Genomic DNA, 20,540 nt, shown 5'->3' on the forward strand with positions numbered 1-20,540 from the left:
CTCTTTAAATTAATAATTATTAATTTATCGATAAATTAATAACTCTCTAAATTAATAAATTTCTCTGGTCCTGACATTATTAATTTAAAGAGTTTCTACTGTACTTTTATGACTTATTTTTTATAATTTTTTTTTCTGATAATTGATATGTTAATATGATATTTAATATATATATATATATATATATATGATAATTGATTTATGTCATTTAAATAGAAGATTGTTAAATTATTATTATTAATGTGATTATGGATTGACATTAATTATTTATAATATATATTTAAATTTATAATATTAATTATTATTATTATTATTCTTATTTAATTATATTTTTTTTATTGATCAACTAGTTTCATGTTAATTAAATATACCAACTAGTTTGCTACTTTTCTCAAAATTGAACCATTACTGCACCATCAACTAACTAACACATTTCCAAAAGAATTTTTTTTTGTACTTTTGCGATTACTTGAATGATACTTTCACTCCCACACCCTCTTTCTGGTTGGGTCGACTACATTCCCACCCCCAAATATTCATTTGACATAACGCTAAGTGTCCTCTTCTGTATAGTCCCCACTCTAAATCCAAATTTCCTATTGTTATGCCCCTATCTGTCATCTTCTTTAACCTTTATCTTTAAATTTAAATAAATAAAATAATCATTTTCTTGTTTGATGAAAAAAAACTCATTTTTAAAATTTATAACATTTCACTTTTTTTAAAACCATTTAAATCCTTATTATCTCCTGTGACATTAATTTAGTTTTTATGCATGCAAAATACGACATTAATTAAGTTAAAAAAGTTACTTTCGCCAAATTTATATATTTCAATATTGTATTAGTTTATAAAAATTTATAATATGTCATGCTTTTATTATATTTCTATTAATTATTAAATATAATTTTAAATTAAAACTTATTTTAATAATTAAAAATGGGATGAAAGGTAGAAATAATAAATGTACAAAAAAAGTATAAATTAGTTGGTTTGCTGACATTCCTGAAATCACCTAAACACATCAATAATATATATAAATAGCTTTAAACCTTATATACTATACATAACAGTATTTGTAACTAAAGTGAGACATTGGCAAAAATTGCAAGAAGCCAAGAAAACAGACGTATGCAATATGCATCATACGTGTGGGTGGGTCATGTGTACCGAACACCACTTGATAATAAGTCAAAACTTGAATGTAGTGGTGTCTTGCTCCTGCTATGGACACACATCATATGTCCTATAAACCCACGTGCTGACATGTGGATCGGACTAAAAATTTTTTATGCCAGGCTTTCGGACCATTTTTATTTATTTTTCATATTTTTTATTGATCTTTTAATTTATCATATGAAAAATTATTAAATGCTTTATCATACTTAAAAAAATAAATATTTTTATTTAAATTAGATAGGACGATAAAACATATCCCTCGTTTCATTCCTCTTTTTTTTTTCCGGGGGAGGGGCTCTAAGGGTAATTAATATGATTATTAACAAATGATTAGAATTTTATATATGTTGGAAGAAGTTTTTATACTAAAAATCCAATATAGGTAATTAAGCAGACAAACTACGTAAACAAATAAAAGGATAACCTTGGAGAACTAGTTATGGGACTGGGATAGAATTGAATTACCGAAGGACTTCCATTATAAGTGAGTGAGTGAGTGAGACACAAGATCCTTACACGTGTTAAAACAGGGCCACCTTAAAACTCAGTCACAGTCTTGTCCTCCCTCACTCCATTTATTCTCTTTGTTCCAAAACACATCTTCATTCCACCACTATCTCTCTCTCTCCTGCCCACCCTCCTTCTTAGCACTGCTTACTAAAAATACCATACTCTTCTACTGTACTCATTCATTTGCTAGCAAAACCATGTCCGAGAATCTTGAAACCAGCACGTCCTCGAGAAGTCTCGCCGAGTCACCGCAAATTTCCACCATACGACTTGGAATCGATCTCGTATCCGCAGCCAGGCGAAATATCGGCTTCTTAAGGAGCGTGGCAGATTCTACGTGGCTTCACCACGCGCCCATTCTGATCGAAGCCATACGAAGGTCAAACTCTTTGCTTCCACTCTCATTGGTAATCTCATCTGACGGTGGAGCGTTTTCCCAATTCGCAGGTACCACCATTTCTGGATGCCCTTGATTTCTGATCTAACGATGACAGACTCAGCCCCTCCCATGCTTCTTCCTCCCTTTGATGTTCAGTGGGTTTGGTTCTGTCACACTCTCAACCCTGTGAGCTACCTCATCATTCTTTTTCTTTTTTATTTCATAAAAAAAAAAAAACTGAATTTCAATATCTGATTTTGCTTCTTTTTTATGATTAAGGTAAGTTACAGGGAATACTGCTTTACGAGATTCTCGAAGCTTATTGGGAGAGCGCGTATCTTCGATGAAGAGAACAGAGAGTACGCGTTGATGCGATGCAGGGAAATTTGGAACACCAAATACCCGTTCGAGGCGTTTGAGAATGAGGCGAGTTCTGATTCGCAGGATTATTCGAGTACTGTGGTTGAAGGGGGGAGTTTGATGGAGGGTGTTTTCAAGATGGTTGAAAAGCAAAGGTTGTTGTGCTCCTTGTTTGCAGAACCGTACAGGTCTGAATTGGTCTACTTAATAGCCGCGAGGCAGAGATATAAGGCTTTCTTGTTTATGGCGCAAAGTTTCGCTCATGAATCTTCGCGTCTGGTACCCACTTCGGACATTTTGTTAATGATGCTGACCCACCAGGTTTGTTTCAACTTCACTTTAACTTCATATTGTTTTGTTTTGGGTTATTCATGTTTCCGTACCTTATTCTATTTCCCCTCTTAAATGCTGATGCTATGCATATTTTCATACTCTACACCTTGCATTTTCTGACTTTGTAATATTTTACTGTCAAATTTATTTATTTACTTTTAAATGGAATAGAGCTATCCGACAGTGTATGCGGAAGATATGAAAGCTTTAGCTTTAGATGGTGATTTGCAGAAGGTCGCAACTGTGTCTGAAACCGTGAAGGAAAAGGAGTTTGAAGAAACCAAAAAGTTGTGGGACAGGGCATTCAATCAACCTTATGAGAAAGCCGGTGGAGAAGTGCCTTTGACATTGGAAGGAGTTGTTTCAGTCAAATCTCCCGTCTACTGGGAAGAATCAGACACAGATGTCAATACCAAGTACAGGTCAATGCTTCCAAGATTTTTGCTCGAGGTCAACTTCATATTCTCTTTTTCTCTCCACTTGCTATTGTTGTCTTTTCTTTAATACTTGCTAGAGTGTTGTTTCCTGGCCTTGCTTTTTTCTGTTCACTCTTTGTTGTAAATGACCTCAAGTAGTTTGTATGCTTGATGTTAGGAGGCACCTTAGTCAACCTGGTTTTAAAAATCGTAGATTCCTATTGCTACATTCTTTTGCTTTTGTTTTTTTGTTTGTTTGTTACGTATAATACTCCATTCAATTGTTTCTGTTTATTATAGTATATTCATACATGTACGAGGAAGCCTATAGCTTATACGTGATAGTGTATATGCGGTAATTTTGCAACAGTAGACAAACATATTTAAACAATCCCTGTTTAGAACATCAACAACATGTGTGAGTATTGCAAGAGAATGAATGTGGATCTAACTTTTTCAATGCAGGTCTGTGTGTTTGTGAGGCTAACGCCAAGAATAAAGACATCCCAAAAGGATATAAGCCATGATTTCCTACGCCTCCGAATAGTAAGGTGTCATAGCGAACTAAAGCTAGACAAAGCCTTCTCCAATTTCACCGTTGATTCATGGAAAAAAGCTTGGCATTTTTACTGTGAATTTGGTACTAGGGGACTTTTGCTTGAGCATCGGCGGCATGGCAGTAACTGTCTGAGAGGAAGTAACCTGCAAGACACTGTTTCGTTCCGCTGGAATGATTTATTGAGAGCAGATTCTTTAACTTTGGAAAAAGAAGTTCGTCAACAGGTGAATGTTGTTACATCAATTACCCCACCGGTTCAAGCACCATACTTGTTAAAATGTGTGCCGGATCGAGTCACAGATGATTCTGGGGCAATGATATCTGATGTGATTCTGAAAATGAATAGTTATCATCCTCAAGAAGGGCGATGGTTGTCTCGCACAGTTCTCGATCATGTGGGGAGAGTTTGTTTTGTTATTAGAATTAGGTGAACTTCCAGAACTGTGCTTCAATATTAAGAATAGTTTAGAGTTAATACTGTGATACCACTTTGTGCTTACTTACTGGCAAATATTTGAACTGCAGGGTAGGAGGAGGATTTTGGAGAAGAGGAGGTGAAATTCCTTCAGCTGTAAAATGGGAAGATAGGATTATAGAAATACGTGAAGGATCCTGGTCTTATGTTGCTGGTTCCATTGGTAGAGCCCCTGGTATGTTTTATGTACATGTTACATAAATTTAATCATGGTATCTTTGTCTTAGCTTCTTTGGAGGCATGTGGACGACTAGAGTCAAAAGAGAAACTAGAAAGTAGGAGCCAGCATTAGTAACTATACTTCTGCTCAGAAACTATGTTGGTCTCATGTCTTATTTCTTTCATACTAGTCCAGATTGAAACATTGTCTGAAGTTAGTTTCTTCTTTGTAACACATTGAGAAGAAGTCCCAGCCTTTATTACTTGTGATCCCATAACAACCCCCAAACAAATTAGTTGTATTCTATGACACTACTTTTTCTTTCTGCTATGCCTTGATCCTCTATCTTTCTTTATATTTTTTAGCTATATTAGGTATTGTGAAATATTACTTGAGAACAGGAAAATTAAATACCTTAACTGCATGTCTTTCTGTTTCCATTTTGATCTGATGCACTGCTTGCTTGACGACAAAATTATTATGCTAGATTATAATTCTGCTTCTATCCTTCTGGAGAAAATCTCAAATATTTTCTTGCTTTTGTTTCTGTCTAGTACAGAGAAGGTGGTGGCCACTGCGACACCAAAGGAACCTGCTGAACAATGTAAAGCTGCATGGTGCTTTTCAACAGGAGATGAGCTTATAATACAGTGGGATTCATCACAATCTGTGTCAAGTCTTACCTTTAGTTTGAGAAATCAAACATCTCCAGAGTCATCGGTAGAGTGACAACTTCTCTAAATATTATTGTCCTGAAATTAAGTGTGAACTTTACCTTTTAATTTGGCCTAAAGTTGCAAACATGAATTGCAGGTAAAGTTATTGAAAGGAAGGAAAATGCAATATCAAGTAAAGAAAGTAAAGTCAAAGAGAAAAAGTGAAGAACTAAAAAATGAATTAGAGGAGAAAGAGATTGAAGAAGAGGAGGATGGGGATAATTTTATAACAGTAATACGTTTCACAGAAGATAACCCAGATGGAAAAGCAACAGCTCTTCTAAATTGGAGGCTATTGGCTGTTGAAGTATTGCCAGAAGAAGATGCAGTACTGATGCTTCTCCTTTGCATTTCAATACTCAAAAGTGTATCAGAGATGAAAAAACAAGATGTGGGACGCTTGTTGGTGAGGAGAAGATTGAAGGAAGCAAGGCTTGGAAGTAGGGATTGGGGTTCTGTGATGCTTCATCCATCTTCATGGTCCTCATCCATTGATTCAACATATCTTCAACCTTGGTATTGGAATGCTGGGGTTGTCATGACATCTGATGCAGCAAATCAGCTCAAAATACAGCCACCATTTAGTCAATCACCGGTGGAAGGCAGTGACAAGTTATACAAGCTTGGAATTTTAAATTAAGTCTCTTCAATTTTTGCAAATACTATTACTACCATGGTTTGCAAAAGTTTTAGCTTGCTTTTAAGCTGTTCACACATTTTTTACCGGAATTCAAAATTCTTAGCCCATACAGTTTGGTTGGAGCATAACATAAGTTATATAAAATTTGTGAAAATTTTGACATAGATTGGTTTGATTGAGTTTTTTTTTTTAACTGTAGCTTTATTTTTTGGTGCGTGTGGTTGTATGCCTGTACAAACTTTATTCAATTCATTTATTTTTAACTGAGTCTATTTGCAGGGATAATTCCTAGTGTATATATATATATATATATATAAAATTCTGATGTCTGGCTTTTTAGATCAGACAAGTTATATAATATGCAAAATAGTTGATACAAAATTATGAAGTTTGAGAAGTACTCAACTCAAATGAATGCAAATTTTCATTGATTTGGTATTTAATGGCAAATTACATTTTTATTTTATCTTAATCTGCTGCCACTTATGTTAGTTATTCGGACCATATATGATGAGATTTTTTTAAGAATTAAAATGAAAATTGAGTACTAGTTTGTATAGCTCTAATACTCATTTAAATTTAAGAGCAAAGCTGTAATCAAAATGTAATTGATTTTAAGGACTAGATTCCTAATTTACTCATTTAAATTCTGCTATTGAGTCAATCTGTTATCTCATGCCTAGAGACTTTTGTCAATTAGTTGGGAGTAAAAAGTTTAAAAAAATTATGTTATTCAATTGACAATGCTAATAACTGATTAAGATTGCATGTTTTTTCATTTGGTCAACACTGATTGTTACGCGTAGAACCTACTTAATGATTGTGAGGTCCATGAAATGTAGACGTGTGTAAAATACCCATGCTTATTAATTAGTTAGATCTCTTTTGCCAAAGAAACTGAGACAAGGTCATCCATAAAGTGAATGACTTCTAGGCATGTTGGAACTTAAACATGCCTTCCACTAACTCAAGCGTTAGTTCTTTGACTGAAATCAAATTATATAATGAGAAAGGCCACTTGATGAGTTACTGGTATTCACACGTCATGTCTATTACTGGTGTTTGCTAACAATGAAGATAGATGCAAAATGAATATCAAAACAGAACGTGAGTTGTGGATTTCTATTGGTTTAAGAGAAACAATTACCGGGCCATATAATGATCCTTTAAATACTCTGATTATTCGTTTTCTAGACACCCCCGTCAAGTTGTGGAAAAATACATCTAACATAGAGGATTTTATATCTTACGCGTTGAAAGAGTTTTTTAGCCTTAAAGCATGGATCATCTAAGGACTCACCTAAACACACTAAAATTTAAAATTTTAATTATTAATTTGTTAACATTACATTATTGTATTCTAAATATGATTTTCTTAATAAAAATTAATACTTCTAATAAAGACTGATGCTAATTTTTTTAATTATTTGGAAGAATGAGATGAATAATTAATTTAGCATTAAAGGGGGGGCTACTTTAAAAATACAGTACAGGTGCTGGAGCTGTTATGTGAGATTTTTCTCAATCAGGTTGTTTCATTAACCAGAAATTAATTAATAAACCCAAGCACCATAATTTGAACCCTGCAGATATAGCTAGTTAATTTAATACAAGATGATGCAGCTAAATATAAATAGGGAAGACCCTAAGTTAAAGCTCCCCAGCCATCAATCCAGTGCAATGGCCACAAATTTGAAAGCATCGAAATCCATATACACCTTTGTTTTCCTCTTCATCCTCTTCTTTTCATCCTCTCATGCAGCTTTCTCCTCCTCCCAAGATGACACGTGCTACACTACACCCTATCCAGCATTCTGCAAAACTACCTTGCCTCCTCAATACATATCCATACATGACCAATGCATTTTCTTCCTTCAACAATCCTTATCAATAACAAAAACCATTCTTCAATCCATCTCTTCTTATCTTAGAGACCAGTTTATTCCTGATTCAACACTACATGCCCTTGAAGATTGTCTTAATTTAGCTGAACTTAACACTGATTTCTTGTCCAATGTACTCCAAGCTATTGAAAACCCTTTGAGTAGCTATCAGGTTTATGAATTGCAAACCATGCTTAGTGCCATTTTGACCAATCAACAAACTTGCTTGGATGGTTTTCTCGAGGTAACTCCCTATTCTAGAGTAACCAGTGCTTTATCAAGCCCTCTCTCTGATGGGATCAAACTTTATAGCATATCACTGGCCCTTTTCACACGCGGTTGGGTTAGTGATGCCACAGCAAGTTCAACTACAGAGAAGAGAGTTGAGACTATTATTAATAGAAAGCTATTGCAAACAGACGTTGACAGTGTAGTGGTGACACAAAAAGTGGTGGTGAACCCAGATGGGTCTGGTGACTTCACCACCATAAATAAAGCAGTGGATGCTGCACCTAACAATGCCGGCACAAACAACGGGTACCATGCAATTTATGTTGTTGCTGGAATTTACAATGAGTACGTGTCTATTCCTAAGAGCAAGGAGAATCTAATGATCGTTGGAGATGGCATCAACCGCACTGTGATCACTGGCAATCGCAGCGTTGCTGATGGTTGGACCACTTTCCAATCTGCAACTTTCGGTAAGCCGAGTTGAAGGTTCACACTGGATCATGTTGCATGGAATATATCTATTGAGATTGTATTTAAGAATACTTCTACTATTAATGTGTTTATAAATACAAGTAATATTGTCTAAGATGTCACCTATTATCTGCTCGGGCATGCGCATTAATTTCGGCACTTGGGGTCAGACAAGTACAAAAATCAAGTTATTTATATTCGTGCCATAAAGTTCTCAAATCCAATAGTGATATTATGTTCTTATTAGTTATTAGAGACTGTATATTTTCTTATGAGACACTCAATTCCACATCCCCTATTTAATCTAATAATATTTTTCAAATGATAATTTAGAAAATTGTCACATATTTAACTAATTTGATTGCTATTACTGTGGCGTGCAGCTGTGGTTGGAACAGGGTTTGTTGCAGTGAACATAACATTTCGTAACACTGCGGGGGCCAGCAAGTATCAAGCGGTGGCTGTGAGAAACGGTGCGGACATGTCCACATTCTACAATTGTAGTTTTGAAGGCTACCAAGACACATTGTATGTATTTTCCCTTAGGCAATTCTACAAAAACTGTGACATTTATGGCACAGTAGATTTTATATTTGGCAATGCTGCAGCAGTATTCCAGGATTGTAACATGTACCCAAGACTTCCAATGCCAAACCAATTCAATTCAATCACAGCTCAAGGCAGAACAGATCCTAACCAAAACACTGGCGTCTCCATTCAAAACTGTTGCATGATTGCAGCCAGTGAGTTGAGTGATGCTAATAACAATTATAATGACATAAGTACATATTTGGGTCGGCCTTGGAAGGAGTATTCAAGGACAGTTTGCATGCAATCTTTCATGGATGGCCTAATTGATCCAAAGGGTTGGGTTGAATGGTCAGGGGATTTTGCTTTAAGCACATTGTATTATGCTGAGTTTGCTAACTGGGGACCAGGTTCAAATACTAGCAACAGGGTCACATGGGAAGGGTACCATCTCATTGACCAAAATGATGCTGGTGATTTCACGGTAAGCAAATTTATTCAAGGTGATCAATGGCTGCCCAAGACAGGAGTGCCTTTCAAAGCCGGGTTACAGTGATTATTTTATGTGCTTCTTGTTTACTTCAACTTTATCTGATATTTATCCTTTTATTCCGCCACTCATTTATTTATGTTGAATAATTTCCCTGAAAATATTGTTAATTTCTGTAAGTGTTATTTTTGGAAATGCATATATAATATTTTTCTTTTCCATATCACGTGAGGATAGACGTACTGATTATAAAGATTTCTCGTTTAGAGGAAGAGTCCCACTTTAAAAGACAAAATGAGAAATTATTACTGTTAAATACAAGATCGATGGTTAAATCACAGTAAAATAAACATACACTAAGTTTAAAATTAAAAAACTTAGCATTTTGCTTTTCTATAAATAATTATACTACCTTTTTTTTTTCCATGAAACGTGAATCCTTGTGATAGAAGAACTCAGCAAATCCGTGTACAAGTATTATAAATTGAAACGATACATTCAATGCAACAATAATAATTTTTTAGTACAATTAATCAATACACCAATTGTGCTAATTAACAACCGAAATACTCTTAAATGTTATTACAAGTACTCTGCTCTAGATTTATAGGTTGATGGAACTTGTGTCTCATATTCAATATCGAGCCACATTATCGCGATTTTCAGCTTAACTAAAACTACTGTGTTTGTAATCTCAATTGTTATGCCACATACGACAATATTCATATTTTTTAACTAGTTGTGTCTAAACAAAAAATATTAGTTACATATTTTGTAATAATTATTTATCAAGATGGTGAACACTTGGTAATCTCATACCATCCAAAAAAATTTCCAAACTAACACGTAAACAAGATAAGAGCTAAATCGGTGCCCGCCTAAAGTTGCGCATGAACAAGAGAGAAGTGAAGAACGTGGGCAAATGTTGGTGACTGAGACGAATCGAAATAGACTACTTTCCACAGTAAAATTGGGACCTTAAAAGGTTCTATATATTGTGCGGCTTCAGCGGGAGTTCAACCCATTTTAGAAAAGATATATAGCTAATTAATCTACAATGCATTTGACCCCAAACCTAACATTTAGCATAACAAACTTTTAAACCGTTCTTTCAGCTATATATAAAGAAACTTCTATTTTGCACGCCGTTCCAAGAGACACACATTCAAGAAGGGTTTACGGAGGATTGCTACACCCTCAGCCCCTTCACTTCTCTGCGGGGTTCATTCTTTTGCATAACACGTGCAGGAATCAACACACAAATTAAAGCATACACAAAAAGAAAAAGTACTATCTGATTTGCATGCAATAGTTCTCATCATTTAATTTGTTTACAAATTTCTTATAAACTCAGATGCACTACAAGTCTTATTGTATTGCATTTATTTGATAGGGGCCACAGCCACTCAATTAAAAATGGTTGGGGAAGATAAGCTGAAGAAGAGGAGAATCGTCATCATTGGCATCTCTACCATCTTTCTAGTGGCTATGGTCATTGCCCTCACGGTTGGCGTCAACCTCAAGCAACTTACTTCCAACGATGATGAACAAAACGATAAGGCCCATGTTGCTGCCACTCTAAAAGCAGTGAAAACCATTTGCCACCCCACAGATTACAAGAAAGAATGTGAAGAAAGCCTCAAAGCAGAGGCTGGTAACACCACGGACCCAAGAGAACTCATCAAAATCGCCTTCAACATAACCATCAAGAAAATCGGTGATGAACTTAAGAAAACAAATCTCATGGAAGAGGCTGAGAAGGACCACAGAACCAAAATGGCACTTGACACATGCAAACAACTCATGGATCTTTCCATTGGGGAGTTCGAGAGGTCGCTTGAGAAAATGGGCACCTTTAATCTCAACAATCTCGATAATATCCTCTCGAGTTTGAAGGTTTGGCTCAGTGGTGCTATCACATACCAAGATACCTGCTTGGATGGTTTCGAGAACACCACGAACGAAGCGGGTTTGAAGATGAAGAACGCATTGACAACTACCATGCACATGAGTAGCAATGCCCTTGCCATCATCTCTGAATTGGCTAAAACTTTCTCTGATTCGGGTTTGACAACAGATGGGCGTAGCCTCATTCAGAATGATCAACGCGATGACGTTAAGATTCCCTCTTGGGGTGATGATGATGATGGTGTTGGTGTTCGTAGACTCCTTCATTCAAGTCCACAAAAACTTAAGGCTAATGTGGTTGTAGCCAAAAATGGTAGTGGAAAGTTCAAGAAAATCAATGAGGCTTTGAAACGGGTGCCCAAGAACAACAAAAAGCCATTCTTGATCTACATCAAAGAGGGCGTTTACCATGAGTATATTGAAGTTACCAAGCAAATGACCCATGTTGTGCTTATCGGTGATGGTGGCAACAAAACTCGGATCACTGGTAACAAAAACTTCATAGATGGGGTTAACACTTACAGAACCCCCACTGTTGGTACGTGTTCTCTCGTTCTTATAGAGCTACTAGCTACTATTTTTCTCCTTTCATGCATTCCAACGTTTGAGGCTCTATATTCTTAATAAGTTAAATATACATTTTAAAAATTGATAAAACTTACTTCTATTACAGTATTAAAACTTTAATTTTGATCAAAGAACAGTATAAAAACACCTGTAATACTGCAATTGAGTTTTATATTTTAAAAATATAAATAAAATATCAACCGCTTATGATAAACAGGCGAATTTTATAAATATATTAAATAACATTGTCAATATTAGATTATGTATTGCAATATTAATTTACATATGGATTTATGCATGCAGCTGTTCAAGGAGATTACTTTGTGGCCATCAACATAGGATTTGAGAACTCAGCTGGCCCCCACAAACATCAAGCAGTAGCCATAAGGGTCCAAGCAGACAAGGCCATCTTCTATAAATGCACAATGGATGGGTATCAGGACACACTATATGCCCATGCCATGCGACAGTTCTATCGAGATTGCACCATTTCAGGTACCATCGACTTTGTCTTTGGTGATGCAGTGGCTGTTTTCCAAAACTGTACGTTCGTGGTGAGAAAACCATTGGAAAATCAACAATGCATTGTGACCGCACAAGGTAGAAAGGAGAGGCATCAACCATCAGGAATAGTAATTCGAGGAAGCTCCATTGTGTCCGATCATAAGGTTAAGTTTGACAGCAAGGCTTACCTGGCTCGTCCATGGAAGAATTACTCAAGGACCATCTTCATGGACACCTACATTGGGGGTTTGATTCAACCCGATGGGTATATGCCATGGCAAGGACCAAATGGTCTTTCTGGTATGAACACTTGTTTCTATGCTGAGTTTAATAACACCGGTCCTGGTTCAAACAAATCAAAGCGTGTAAAGTGGCCCGGGATCAAGACCCTCACATCACAATCTGCAAGCCATTTCTCACCGCTCAAGTTCTTTCATGGCGATGATTGGATTAAAGTTACTAGGATTCCTTACTCCTCTGGTATCCCCAAACCCAAGAACCCTAAATAATTTTTTTTTAGGATCGAGGAGCATGCATGGTAGTATGTATGCCAACTGAAAATTGCTAATGCTTGTGTTGTTAAAGTTTTGTCTTTCACATTTAGTCGTTTAGTTTAATGTGGCTGCATGTGCTATCATTTTGCCACATTATCTTAACTGCAGGTGACCATGCTTCTGCTCCAGCAGGATACAGAATTTCACAGATGTAAATAGCTTAAATCCCTATTTTGGACATTTTGTTGCTTAATAGACTAAATACTAGGCCACTTTTGTATATGATGATTTATTTTATGAAATTAACGATTTTCTTTTCTATTTAATTTCAGAGTTTAATTTTATATATATAAAGATGCAAGGATGCATGTATTATGTATACAAAACAAAAAATTATCATTTACTAATAAAAAAATTAGTAAATGTTCGAATAAATTTTATCACCATTGATTCATGTACTAACAAGTAAAAAGTCGTTCCATTTATGTTTTGATACGAAGAACAATAATTGAAATTTCTTAGGTTGGTTTAGTTTGCCATTTCTTAGCCTTAACTAATTTTCTTAGGCTTTTGTATTTGATATAATTTTGGTGGAATGAAATTTATTAAGGAATAAATTTATTAGTGTTGTTATTATATTTTGTATTATTTTTAATAATAAAGTATTTTTTTTCTTGTGTTGTTACGTGGCCATGACACTAAAATAAGAGTGAAAGTAGTAATGAGACGGCAATAGGTATTACAGGAGGAGGATAGTCAACCCTAAAAGGTGTAATGGTGTGATTGAATTCATTATTTTGTTTTTGTGTTTTAAATGCTATTCTATTTATTTTTAATTTGATTGACGTTTTTAATTCAAGTAGTATTGTTGATTTAGAGAAATGATGAAATTTACACAAGGACTTCAAGAAAAACAGGGAAGTAAGGATGAACAGTGTTTAAAGGCTCCAAGAAAAATTAAAAAATATTAATAAAAGTTAGAGAATTAAAATTAATCAAAATAAAGTTGATGAATGAAAATAAAATTTAAAATAAAAAAATTCAAACTTTAGCATAGAAAATAATAAATCATCGTATAACATTTCAGAAACAAACTAAGAAGTTTTCCAATAGCTGCGTGGCTTGCAAGTACATCTTATCCTTCACGATAACCGAAAAACTACTTGTCCTTTATTTAGTAAAGAGAGCTTACAAAACCTCTACTTTTAGCTATATTTAACCGTTTAAGTATTTAGGAAATTAATGCATGTCACCTGCTGGCTTGTGTGTTTCAATTTTTAGCCATACTTTTCATACCGTTTTGGTTTTTAGAGGAGATTATATGTTTTTGTTATAAGACTTTTTGCTTGGGTTTAAATTTAATAAAATTATTAAGTTACATTAAAATATTTTAGAAACAAACACACCAGAAAGGCTAGCCATGTATTTGGTGTGGGTTCCGCGTTTCATTTGTTTTAGGACAGATACAATTTGTTACTGACCAACGTTCAATAATGGGTGCTAAATGCCATTAATTGCTGTATATATAAATAACAATCTACTTTGCAAGCCAAGCATCATAGACGCACTCTCCCTGAGGACTTTGAAGGAAGATCAATTGACACTGCCTCAATCAGCAAACCCGTTTCCCTTCAGTTTTCTGCGGGGTGCTCCTTCATAGTACGTAAGCGTAGGAACCAATATATTTACATTACAAGTTAATTATAAGAAAGAAATGATATGTGGTTGTTAATGGTATGCTTAGAAGTACGTAATAAGAATTTATGTATAACAATTTCTTATTAAATATTATATTTTTTAGAGAAAAGTTATTTTTCATTGAATTCTTCTATTGTCTGTATTTGGATACGTTAAAAGACCTTTGAAATTATTGTAAAATCAAATTTAATTTACGACATGCAGGAACAGTTTAACTCTAAATGTCGAAGGGAAATGCAGAAAGGGGAAAGAGATTTGCCATCATTAGCATGTCTACTTTGTTATTGGTAGCTATGGTTGTTGCCGTCACAATTGGTGTGAATGATAATGGTTCCGAGGATGATGTAGAGGACAACAGAAAGAACCACGTGGCTACCACTTTGAACGCTGTTCAAACCTTTTGCCATCCCACGGATTACAAGAAAGAATGTGAGGAAAGCCTCACAACAGTGGCTGGCAACACCACAGATCCAAAAGAGCTTGTCAAAATTGCCTCCAACATTACCATTAACAAAGTTGGTGATAAACTTAAGGAAACTAATCTCATGCATGAGGTTGAGAAAGAGCCTTGAGCCAACATGACACTTGACACATGCAAGCATCTCATGGATCTTTCAATTCAAGAGTTAACAAGGTCTCTTGATGGAATAGGTGAATTTAATCTCACGAATCTCGACAAAATCTTCATGAATTAGAAGGTATGGCTTAGTGGTGCAGTTACATACCAAGATACGTGTTTGGATGCGTTTGAGAACACTAACTAGCGAGGCTGGTATGAAGATGAAGGAGCTATTAACGACAAGCATGCACATGAGCAGCAATGTTCTTGCCATTGTAACAGATTTTGCTGATGCTGTGTCGGATTGGAATGTCACAAAACTACTTGGGCGTCGTCTCCTTGAGGATAATTCTCGGATTCCCTCGTGGGTTCAACAACGTGGAGTATTCGTTGATGCAACTTCAAGTGAATTCAAACACAAGCCTAATGTGACTCTGGCCATAGATGGAAGTGCAGATTTGAAGAGCATCAATGAAGCATTGAAGCAAGTACCTGAGAATAACGAAAAGCCATTCGTGATCTACATCAAAGAGGGCGTTTACCAAGAGTATGTTGAAGTTACCAAGCAAATGACCCACGTGGCAAAAAGACACGAATTACTGGGGACAAAAACTTCATAGATGGGATTAACACTTATCGAACAGCCACTGTTGGTATGTCTTCTTAATTCCATGTTACAAAGCTTAATCAATTAATAATTAACTACTACTCTGATATCATAATTAGGATCTTCTTCATTTCAACCTTTGAGGGCCAAAAATCTTAATATGCAAGACAATTCCTTTAAACTTGCCCACAATAAATAAATTAATTAATAAAACATAAAATTTAATTAATATTAAAATCAAAACCGATTTGTATTTCTAGGAGATTTTTATCTACGAATAAATCAAATAATTATTCTATGCATTTGTATGCGTGTAGCAATTGAAGGAGATTACTTTGTTGCAATCAACATGGGGTTTGAGAATTCTGCTGGCCCTCAAAAGCATCAAGCAGTGGCATTAAGGGTCCAAGCAGACAAGTCCATCTTCTACAATTGTTCAATGGATGGGTACCAAGACACACTTTATGTGCATACCATGCGTCAATTCTACAGGGATTGCACCATTTCAGGTACCATCGACTTTGTCTTCGGTAATGCATTAGCCGTTTTCCAAAACTGCACTTTCGTGGTTAGAAAACCATTGAAGAACCAACAAGGCATTGTGACCGCACAAGGAAGAAAAAAGAGGCAACAACCATCAGGAATAGTGATCCAAGGTGGTTCCATTGTATCTGATCCTGAATTTTACGCAGTGAGGTTTGAGAACAAGGCCTACTTAGTGTTAGAATTTTGTTTAATCCATTATGTAATTTTTATTATGCAATGACTATTATGAAATTACTTTCTTTCTTTACAAATCTTGAATTACGTTGTTCTCACAACATAATATATGGTTCTCATAGATTTAGAGAGCACTAACCTGAATCCATTGTTCTTTGATGTTACTTCTTTATTTGATGTCGTTGATTCTTTGGTATTTTCCCTAACTCTTCCTTCCTTTTTCAGCTTCTCTCATATGGTTGAGAGAAATAACATAATGTGATGGTGGTTAAATATAAAATATAGAGTCATTTAAGGGTATAATTGTAAATATAATTATAGGAAACCCTCTCCTCTCCTTTCATATAAATTAAAAAGAGGTTTACGACATTCTCTGTTTTCTCACTTTTCACGGTTTCTAAGTGAACTCGGCAAAGGCATAAAGGAACTTTCTCTCAACCATCTGAGAGGAGTTGAAAGAGGAAGGAAGAGTTGGAGAAAATACCAAGAAATCAACGACATCAAATAGAGAGGTAACATCAAGGAACAATGGATAGTGCTCTCTAAACCTTTAATTATAAGAGAACCATATATTGTGTTGTGAGAGCAATTAATTCAAGATCTATAAAGAAAAAAAGTAATTTCATAATAGTCATTGCATAATAGAAATTATATAATGGATTAAACAAAATTCTAACACTTAGCTCATCCATGGAAGAATTACTCCAGGACTATCATCATGGACACTTACATTGATGATTTGATTCACTCTTATGGGTATTTGCCATGCCAAGGACTAGAAGGGCCTTCAAATATGGACACTTGCTTCTATGCTGAGTACCATAACAGTGGCCCTGGTTCAGACAAATCAAAGCGTGTTAATTGGGCTGGTATATGGAACCTTAATTCGAAAGCTGCAAACTTATTCTCACCATCCAAGTTCTTCCATGGCAGTGTTAACTGGGATTCCTTATTTCCCTGGTGTTCCCACCCACCACAGGCACAAGAAGATATCACTTACTTGGTGAAGGTGATCATCATGGCATGTGCATGCAATGACTTGTAATAATTAATTAATCGCTACTGCTTGTTTTGATGTTTCATTCTTTATCTCATCTTGATTTTATTGATTATTAGTTAAAATAATTATACTTTTCTTTAAGCTCTCCTCTTTAACTTCTCCAAAATTTGTATAGTATAAATTATTTTTATTATTATATTAATCTTTTTCTATAAATACTTCTCAAAAATTTATTTAAGTTTCATATTCAAAATTAAAATAAGTATATTTGAGAAAATTTAAATTATCAAATAAATTAAATTAATAATTAAGATTGTGACTAAATATATATACTTTATGTCGTATAATTTTCAATTAATAATTATAATTTCTTATTTTTTCTCCCTCACGTCAAAAAACCATACATTATTTTATTTGATCCATTGCCTTTGAAAAGAAAATATCATACGATATAATAAGATTCCTTTCGTCTCATTTTGAAAGTTACTTCAACTTTTTTTATTGGTTTTAAATTATTTATCGTTTTCAAATATACAATATGTTATGTAGCTTAATGTCGAGGGAAATATTAAAGGAATTTTCTCTGGTGTACCTGTCTATACATTGCCTTTAGAAGGAAAATATATCATACAATAAGATAATTGGAAATATCGGTAGCTTTATGTTAAGGAAATATAAGACAATTTGAAATTGATGGTTTAAAAAAATCAATAAATTAAAAAGTTTAAGAGTTAGAGAAAGAAAGTCAAGTATTTCAACACTTAAATCGGTCGTTTTAATGTTTAATTATAGAATAATATAGTTTTAGCAGATAGTTAAGTTTTATAATGTTCAAATTGAACGTTCCTGTACCTATATTTTGATTAGCTAGAGATTAGTGTGACATTGGTTTCCTCTACGTAATGTTAAATAAAGATTTTTAATGTTTAAGTTTTCATTTTAGCGTTTAGTACTAACATAACTATGAAATTTATAAATAAATGTTATAAGGTAATGTCTCAAATAAGATATTTTAGTTCCTCATATTGTTATTAACAAATATTTAGTCTTTAATTTTTAAAAATTTTCATTCACCTATTTTTTTTTATTATTATTATCTATTATCAAAAACAATCATTGCTTGCCACCATCTGTGTTCTTTACTAGTGATAAAGTTGTTATTGTTCATGGATAAGTGTATCAATCGAAAAATAATAATAAGTTCAAAATAAGTTTCTGAAGCATCGTTCTACAAGAATTATTTTTAAGTATCAAAAATATCTTACTTCAATTGTTTAAACTTAAAGAATGCATAATTAAATAAAATAAGAATTCAAATATAAAAACAATTAAGATAAATTAAAATAGTATAACCTATAACAATAAGGATTCAAATATAAAAGTAATTAAGATAAATTAAAATAGTGTAACCTATAACAATAAACAAATTGAGATGAATTCTAGGGCATATTATTTTATCTTTGGCCTTCTCTATATTCAATTTTAAATTAGTTATAATTCTATGATTGCTAACTACTCGTACTAAATATATTAACATCTAATAGTCATATAATGCTAACAGTCATTTTCCTAAATTATTATCCTCAATGATCATCAGAGGTAAAAGAAAGAAAAAACATAAAAAGAATATCAGTTATTAATTTAACAATAATTGAAAGAAAAGAACTAAATTTAATCTACCTAATCTTTTATCTTGTTTTACCTTATAGATTCATTAACTATACATGATACGATCGCCTACAATATAATTAATTATGGTAATTTATTTTTTTTTGCTAAAATATTTAAATTATGGTATATTTAAGAGTTGTCAATTTCAAACATACAAATATAGTGTAATAGGATAAACACCAATCAAGAAAGGAAACAAAAATTATTATCAAACACAAATGTCACATAAAGTCATGCAAAGGATTTATCATAACCCTAACTATAAATCTAACTAAACATAATAGAATAGAAAATTAAAATAATAATAAATTAATTCATAATCATTCAAAGAGTAAATGTAAACTAGATGATTCTTTAATAGAGAAGAAATGGAAAGAGTTATTGATTCCAAAACATGCTCCCAAAGCTACACAAATCGTTAACAGCTAGTCAAAATTAAGATATCCAAGTTGTAGGCCTTAAGGTTCTTTAAATAGGATTTAGAATCAAAGGTTGAAGATATACATCAATTTTAGCCTTTGGATTTTCTGGACAAGAAATTATACGATTCAAGAACAAATATGAATTTTTCATGCTCATTTTAGGAGGAAGATTAAAAGGTGTAACCATAACAGGCCTTCAATTTTAAGGTTTATTAAATTGATTGTTTGGAGTGAACCCCATCAACAACATCCTAACCTTACATTCCTAGGATTCGAGGTAAACTCAGGATACACTTGATTAAAATGTTATCAAGTCTCACCATGAGATGGATGAGTCATGCTAATGACTCATCCTATTTTCAACATGTCATGTCATGTAAGGAGCTGAGCTCATAGACGCATACAACATTTTTAGCCTAGGGATTAAGGGCAAATAATATATTTTATTTTACGGTATATCTTTATGTTTACCACTTTTTCTTGGTTTAAACCTAGGCTCTCCATAAAATTTTCAATTGGTCAAAACATCATCGTCTTTGTAATAGAGCATGCAGCCTTTCAAACAACAATCAATTTTGACTTCTTTTAATCCAAGTTTAAAAACTAATTTTTTTGCTTGGTAAAAGTCTTTTGGGATTGAGTCAAGTTGGTGACTAAGCTCACTAATTAATGTAGCTCATTGATCAAATAAACTCTGACTTTGATTGTCTTCTAACTTTATGCTTAACATGTTTACTGCTAAAGATAACTCTAAATGCACACATTCATCCTATTAAGGCTTGTTTGCTGCCTCTAAAAGATTATTTGCAGCCTCTCCACTAGATTCTTGATCAGCTTCAAAATCATGAAAAGTTCTAAATTCGGGACTAACAACATCATAAATCATTTCTTGATAATGACTATTGCTTTCTTCCCAACTCACATTACCTACATCCTCACCTGATTGTAATATATTTGAACTACCTACTTGATTTTTCACATTAACTACTTTCCCATGCTTAGTCCATATCCAATAATCATGTTTAAATCTAAATTTATTCCCAACTCACATTACCTACAT

The 20,540-nt window shown here is 33.9% G+C and overlaps 3 protein-coding genes and 1 pseudogene across 3 annotated transcripts; all 4 read left to right on the top strand.

Annotated features, from left to right (window-relative positions):
- The first annotated feature begins 1,841 nt into the window (after positions 1 to 1,841).
- LOC113873143 lies at positions 1,842 to 5,251 on the top strand. The gene is made up of 8 exons (XM_027511141.1): positions 1,842 to 2,068; positions 2,137 to 2,254; positions 2,348 to 2,749; positions 2,933 to 3,211; positions 3,643 to 4,163; positions 4,262 to 4,386; positions 4,926 to 5,091; positions 5,185 to 5,251. The coding sequence occupies exons 1-7, from the start codon at positions 1,887 to 1,889 to the stop codon at positions 5,015 to 5,017; spliced, it is 1,719 nt and encodes a 572-aa protein (XP_027366942.1). The 5' UTR covers positions 1,842 to 1,886; the 3' UTR covers positions 5,018 to 5,091; positions 5,185 to 5,251.
- Positions 5,252 to 7,407: 2,156 nt separating this feature from the next.
- LOC113871608 (pectinesterase-like) lies at positions 7,408 to 9,396 on the top strand. The gene is made up of 2 exons (XM_027508703.1): positions 7,408 to 8,311; positions 8,696 to 9,396. Exons 1-2 carry the CDS (start codon positions 7,408 to 7,410, stop codon positions 9,394 to 9,396), a joined length of 1,605 nt encoding a protein of 534 aa, XP_027364504.1.
- Positions 9,397 to 10,746: 1,350 nt separating this feature from the next.
- Positions 10,747 to 12,818, top strand: LOC113871609 (probable pectinesterase/pectinesterase inhibitor 21). The gene is made up of 2 exons (XM_027508704.1): positions 10,747 to 11,776; positions 12,109 to 12,818. Exons 1-2 carry the CDS (start codon positions 10,747 to 10,749, stop codon positions 12,816 to 12,818), a joined length of 1,740 nt encoding a protein of 579 aa, XP_027364505.1.
- Positions 12,819 to 14,722: 1,904 nt separating this feature from the next.
- LOC113873556 lies at positions 14,723 to 17,394 on the top strand (annotated as a pseudogene).
- The last annotated feature ends 3,146 nt before the right edge of the window (positions 17,395 to 20,540 follow it).

The sequence above is a fragment of the Abrus precatorius genome, unplaced genomic scaffold (assembly GCF_003935025.1).
Source record: "Abrus precatorius isolate BTA unplaced genomic scaffold, Abrus_2018 Scaffold7, whole genome shotgun sequence".
Lineage (NCBI taxonomy): Eukaryota > Viridiplantae > Streptophyta > Magnoliopsida > Fabales > Fabaceae > Abrus > Abrus precatorius.

Excerpts from the sequence above, each read along its gene's own strand:
- LOC113873143 (XM_027511141.1), top strand. The coding sequence starts at position 1,887 with ATGTCCGAGAATCTTGAAACCAGCACGTCCTCGAGAAGTCTCGCCGAG. Across the intron at positions 2,069-2,136 it reads CTGATCGAAGCCATACGAAG|GTACCACCATTTCTGGATGC; the intron begins GTCAAACTCTTT and ends CCCAATTCGCAG. Across the intron at positions 4,387-4,925 it reads TTCCATTGGTAGAGCCCCTG|TACAGAGAAGGTGGTGGCCA; the intron begins GTATGTTTTATG and ends GTTTCTGTCTAG.
- LOC113871608 (XM_027508703.1), top strand. The coding sequence starts at position 7,408 with ATGGCCACAAATTTGAAAGCATCGAAATCCATATACACCTTTGTTTTC. Across the intron at positions 8,312-8,695 it reads TTTCCAATCTGCAACTTTCG|CTGTGGTTGGAACAGGGTTT; the intron begins GTAAGCCGAGTT and ends TGTGGCGTGCAG.
- LOC113871609 (XM_027508704.1), top strand. The coding sequence starts at position 10,747 with ATGGTTGGGGAAGATAAGCTGAAGAAGAGGAGAATCGTCATCATTGGC. Across the intron at positions 11,777-12,108 it reads TTACAGAACCCCCACTGTTG|CTGTTCAAGGAGATTACTTT; the intron begins GTACGTGTTCTC and ends TTATGCATGCAG.